The 5,185-nt window shown below is 36.9% G+C and overlaps 1 protein-coding gene across 1 annotated transcript; it reads left to right on the top strand.

Moving 5' to 3' along the window:
• The first annotated feature begins 513 nt into the window (after nucleotides 1-513).
• LOC113286923 lies at nucleotides 514-3,225 on the top strand. Its single transcript, XM_026535567.1, has 7 exons — nucleotides 514-921; nucleotides 1,022-1,123; nucleotides 1,217-1,334; nucleotides 1,486-1,601; nucleotides 2,075-2,281; nucleotides 2,502-2,638; nucleotides 2,876-3,225. The coding sequence occupies exons 1-7, from the start codon at nucleotides 704-706 to the stop codon at nucleotides 3,055-3,057; spliced, it is 1,080 nt and encodes a 359-aa protein (XP_026391352.1). The 5' UTR covers nucleotides 514-703; the 3' UTR covers nucleotides 3,058-3,225.
• Nucleotides 3,226-5,185: the final 1,960 nt, after the last annotated feature.

The raw sequence follows: 5,185 nt of genomic DNA, 5'->3' as shown, positions 1-5,185 counted from the left end.
ACAAATCAGCCTAGCTATAACTATGATGAATTGTGACGCTAAGTCGGGAATCGGCCTTACTTTGTGTGATTTCACCGGAAATACCAGAGAAGCTAGGGGGATGTATTCCACAACAACAACAGAGCAACTGGAGATAACAGGGCTGAAGCAGCTTTCAAATAGGTCACAGAGTGGAGTGGACATACGATTACCTTCAGAAGTAATTCAGAACTACTTTTTTGTTGCTTATAAGGAAATATGCAAAGAAAAGACCACAAAGATAAAAGATCAGTGGGGATTTTCGCAACAACACTAAAGTCAACATCAATTTCATAGTCAACTCTTTACTCTAGTTAAGAGATCAACTTTACTTTGGGTAGCTAATATTTCAGCATTTTGTAACAAATTCTCAATTAAACATGTTTAGACAGGTTACAGATAATCTTAACTTTTTTTTTTTAATATATTTGAATCAATGGTTGACAGAACCTTGAACTATGGAGATCATAGAATTCTATCTTATGTAACATAACATGAGGGAAACCCTTTTCCTATTAAAAAAAACCTACTATAATTTGAGAATTGGGCAGTGGGCACATCAGCCACTAACATTATTAAAGAAACTCCAATCCAACTCCAACGACAAAAGTCTGAAAACTCAATTTCATCAACCAAATTTGAGCTGAGCTGATATTTCACACTGAAACACTAGCAGTAAAAAAGAATGTGGCTTAAGGTTCTATATGTACTCTTAATCTATCAGATATTCAGGCGTTTTTTGTACGATGATTCTGTTTTAGAAGCTGAAAGAAACGACACCAACGCTAAATTTCCGATCTCTGCCGGAATCTATCGTAGATTCAGGCGATTTTTATACGCTGATGATGATATTTTAGAAGATCAAACGAGTGACACCGACGCTAAGTTTCTGGTCGGAGAGAGGTCTGTTTTCAAACCCTAATTTTCTTCAGTTACTCAGTTTGAATTTGGAAATTGTGATTGAGAATTTGCTGATTTTCGTTCTTTTTGGGGTTTTTGTTAGAGCTGAGAAAGTATATGGGGGGAAATTATATTTGGGACTTCGAATTCCTGATCATGATACTGGTTCTAGACAAAACATTGATATGGTTGTTGTCACCAAAGAGTAAGTTGCATGTTGAAGTTAGGTTTTGTTTTCTCCAATTTTAGTTCTAAATTGTTGTTCTGTAAGTTGAACTGGAGTGATTTTGTTTAACAGGAAAATAGTGGTGATCCATGTTAAGAACTTTTCTGGGCATGTAAAGATTGATTCAGATGGTAGATGGATTTGTGCTGGAGGAGAAAAACAACCAAAAGTAGAGAATCATCCAAATCCTGTAAGTGTTTTATAAATTAACCAAAATTGGGAAATGTTTGTATGGAAATATGTATGGATTTTCTTTGCAAGGGATTGAAGGTTCTAAATGTGCTATTGATGTTCAAGTGGATCTGTTTGCTATGTTGTTTCTACGATTGTTCGACTTTAAGGTGGTGGAGGCTAAAAGGCAAGTTGAAGTACTTGAATCATACTTTGAACAAAGAGGAGTTGAACTGCCAAATGGATATGTAACTTATAGAGTCGTACTTTCAAACCCCAGCTGCAGGTTTGTTCGCTGTGTCTTGCTGTCTTTTAGAGCTTTTGGTGCCGTATAGTGCTTCCAGTGCATTTGAGTTCCACTTTCAAATATCTGAATGTTGATAGTTTTTTCTTTGTTTTGTGAGTTAGTTGAAATTCAAGGTTGCATGAGGTGTAAATCTGCAATTCACAGTTGCACGTCTAACTGCTTGCCTAAGCTAGAAAGTAATTGGAAAAGACTTTAGACAGGGGAAGAAAATTGATGATAATGAGAATTAGAATTTAGGAGAAATGAGTTCCCCTCATCCTTTTAATACTTGAAAATACAATGTAATGATATTGAAGTCGAATTAGCTTGCAGATATCAAAGTTGATGCCAATTTAAGTTTATTTCCTGTTTTTGTTTGTTTTCAGTAATAACCTTGCTGGATTTCGAGTTGATATGTTTTCTCGTTTTGCATTTTTTTAATACTTTGCTGTATTTTTATATCAATGTGCTAGGGCTCTTCCTTTCGTGGATTTCCCACCAGAGGTTGTCCCCTTTGATCAATTGATAACGCCTCAGCCAGAAACCAAAGGTGTGTTTACTGGTTGGAATTGTCGGATTAAGGATGCATTTCGTGGAGGAAAGAAAGAAGAACAAGATAGGATCAATCGGTTCAATCAGCAGCTGCATTTTGTTCTAAGCACAGCTCCGATGTGGGATAGGTTTGTTTACTTTCTATTGCTTGCTTTTCATTTTTGTGGTTGCATTTATGCCTGAAAAAGTTGTCTGGTGTAAGATACTTGTAGGAGTCGCAGTGTTCCTGTAAAGTTGATTTACCTGGAAAGACAAGGATCCATTTCTTATCAGATTTCCACATTTTAACAATAGTTTCGTTCCTGGAACGTTTGGCATGAGAAATAAATTTCTTTATCATTTGCACAGGTTGGAGCTGGAGGGAAATAAACATCTTCTTGGAGAATTCCTTAGATTTGAAGGAAAGGATGTACTGGCTTTGAGACAGATTAAGAGATCCAAAGTTAGTCGATTGGTTATCCAAAAGTCATCGATGTTTGGCTTCGGTATATTCTAATAAGCACCTGCATGCCTTTTCATTTTAAAACAGATAATTCTAAACTGATTTTGCTTCTAAATCCAATCTTATAATTAAAACTTTGATATAAGCACTCCTAAGTTTAGGCAAATCCACTTATCTGAGTGCTTAACTGGTCAAAATGATGTCATCAGAAATAGTAAACATGTGAAGTTATTGAAGCTTGAAGATTTGTTATTCTAATGGGGTAATTTATGAAATGTAGGTTGTTCAGAGTTCCAAGTGCTGTACTCAGCCCGAGATTATCGAAGTCAGGGGGCTTCAGGTTCTAAATGGAAGGAAGTAACAGTGAAATCAAGTATAGAAGTGCTTTTTCAACAACAGAATTCTATTAAAGTTCGCAAGTTCAAACTTTCTTCGATCATCTCTATGTCACTGACTGCATGAAAAATGTACTTCCAGTTGACAGATGCATACAGTACAGAGCCTTGTAAGGTAAAAGCCATTGTGGTTTTTTTGATCTTAAAAATTACGGTGTTCTATGTATATATACGGATTTCGTCACATTTGCACCGAAGCTCAAGTTATGTTGATTGCATTATCTGCTCCCCATCATATGAGTTTCGCTCTCTCTCTCTAGACAGTGCATGGTCGCCTATCATGATAGCTATAGTATCAACACTTCACCATATTTGATTCGATGGGGCCGAATTGGTGAAACCAGTGATACTGACTGAAACTGCTCAGTATTGACCGAAACCAAAGTTTGTCTAATTTTGATCTGTCGTCCTTAATTGTATTGAGTTTGCATAGAATAGATGTTTGGATCCACTTTCATGCACAAATAGACTATGGCTCCATGGGCATAAGACCAAATCCTTACGCTGACCATCTCTTTAAGCTTTGAGGTTGTTTCCTTTGTGAAGTGTTGATTTTACCAGTTACCACTTGATAGAATATGTACTGTGTTGTTTTTTTTGCTTAATTTTTCTTTGTTGGTTCAGAAGTATAATTATACTTTAAGTTTTTACTAATTATTATCCATAAGGGTGTAATTGTAAAAAAAATACTTAAACATACTTCCCTTTATTTCTTACCTTAAAAATCGTGCAAACTATAAATAGCTCAATTAATTTGGGACGGAGGGAGTATTTTACCAATTCTGGGCACTTTGAATTTGGGCTCTAGGAGACCTAGGCCCTAGGACGGCCCGGCACGCTTCTCCAATAAGATGGTAAAGAACATGGTACTAAAGTTTTTTTTTTTTTTTGGCCCATGTACCATTCCATTATTAGAATTTCGCCCTAATTGCCGTAAGTCGGTGAATTTTCCCTTTTCCCTTGGACTCTCATGGAGTGAGTTGTTAACCGATTTTTGTGCCCATAGGCTATTTACGGAAGATTCAAAGTTCCACAATTTTGGGTTTCCAAATCCTGTAGTTTCTGAAATTAAGACGAATTGAAGGCATATAAATACTATGGATGTCATAACTAAGCGACGGAGAAAGCATGGAGGTAGAAGCGATAGTAAACACGGATAGTGGTGAAAACATGGAGGTAGAAGAAGCGACACAGAACGCGCATAGTGGTGGTGGTAGAAGCGATGCTGTTGTCGGTAAAACGGGTCAAGCTATTATTAATACTCGTGGTCGTGGTGGTCGTGGTTCTATTTTATGGGAAATACTAAGAGCTTCTCCAATGGTGAATGTGGACATTTCATATGTGGCATCACTTCTAAGACATCATTTGAGTATAAAATCCTAAATATTAGGAAAAATAAAATTTTATCTCCAACCCGTAAAGTTTTCTATTAACTTTTGACAAATGCTATCCCGCACCGTTTTGCGGGTAGCTATCCCGCTCAAGCGAGCATTTTCACCGTTAAATTATTAAATCAACGGTTGGATTCATATTCAGAAAAGGACCCACCACATTCAGGATATGACCCACCATTTTTCCTAAAGGGTTCAAGGGTCTTAGATCTGGGTTTTAGCATGATCTAACGACAAAGAAGCCGCTTGAGCGGGATAGCTACCCGCAAAACGGTGCGGGACAACAGTGCTTAATTGTAGGCATATAATTGGTTAAAATTCTTTCCATTTTTATTTATCAATGATTTTATTAATAAAAAGTGTGACTAGGATGGGAAGACATCCTCTAAGTGTATGTCTAAAACTAGAGGTTCACCTAGAGGATGTCTAACTATTTTTTTGCCACATCATCTTCACATCAATGGGTTGGAGATGATTTTTTATAAATATGGTTGTGCATCGTATGTGGATTAAGACTTTTTTCTTCATATACATTCCATTGAAGAGGCTCTAAGCAGACTTCCTTTGAAATCGCTCATGAAATTCAAGTCTGTATGCAGACGCTGGCTATTCTTAATCGGAAAAAATCAAGACTTCGCTGATTTTTACATTACACGGTCGAAGCACGCCAACGACAACATAATAGTTTGAGCAGACTACCACAACCCTCTTCGTCTCTCCGGTTATGATTCTTAGCGGTATTTCTCGTGATAGATGAATGGAAGATGACGTTAACAGAGACGATTGACTCAACAACAAACATGT

Source organism: Papaver somniferum, chromosome 6, assembly GCF_003573695.1.
Source record: "Papaver somniferum cultivar HN1 chromosome 6, ASM357369v1, whole genome shotgun sequence".
NCBI classification, from domain to species: Eukaryota; Viridiplantae; Streptophyta; class Magnoliopsida; order Ranunculales; family Papaveraceae; genus Papaver; species Papaver somniferum.
This window is presented reverse-complemented; position numbering and strand designations above follow the sequence as displayed.

Bases quoted from the DNA above. Each gene is read 5' to 3' on its own strand.
- LOC113286923 (XM_026535567.1), top strand. From the start codon at position 704: ATGTGGCTTAAGGTTCTATATGTACTCTTAATCTATCAGATATTCAGG. The intron at 1,124-1,216 runs GTAAGTTGCATG...TTTGTTTAACAG, and splicing joins ATGGTTGTTGTCACCAAAGA to GAAAATAGTGGTGATCCATG. The intron at 1,602-2,074 runs GTTTGTTCGCTG...TCAATGTGCTAG, and splicing joins CTTTCAAACCCCAGCTGCAG to GGCTCTTCCTTTCGTGGATT.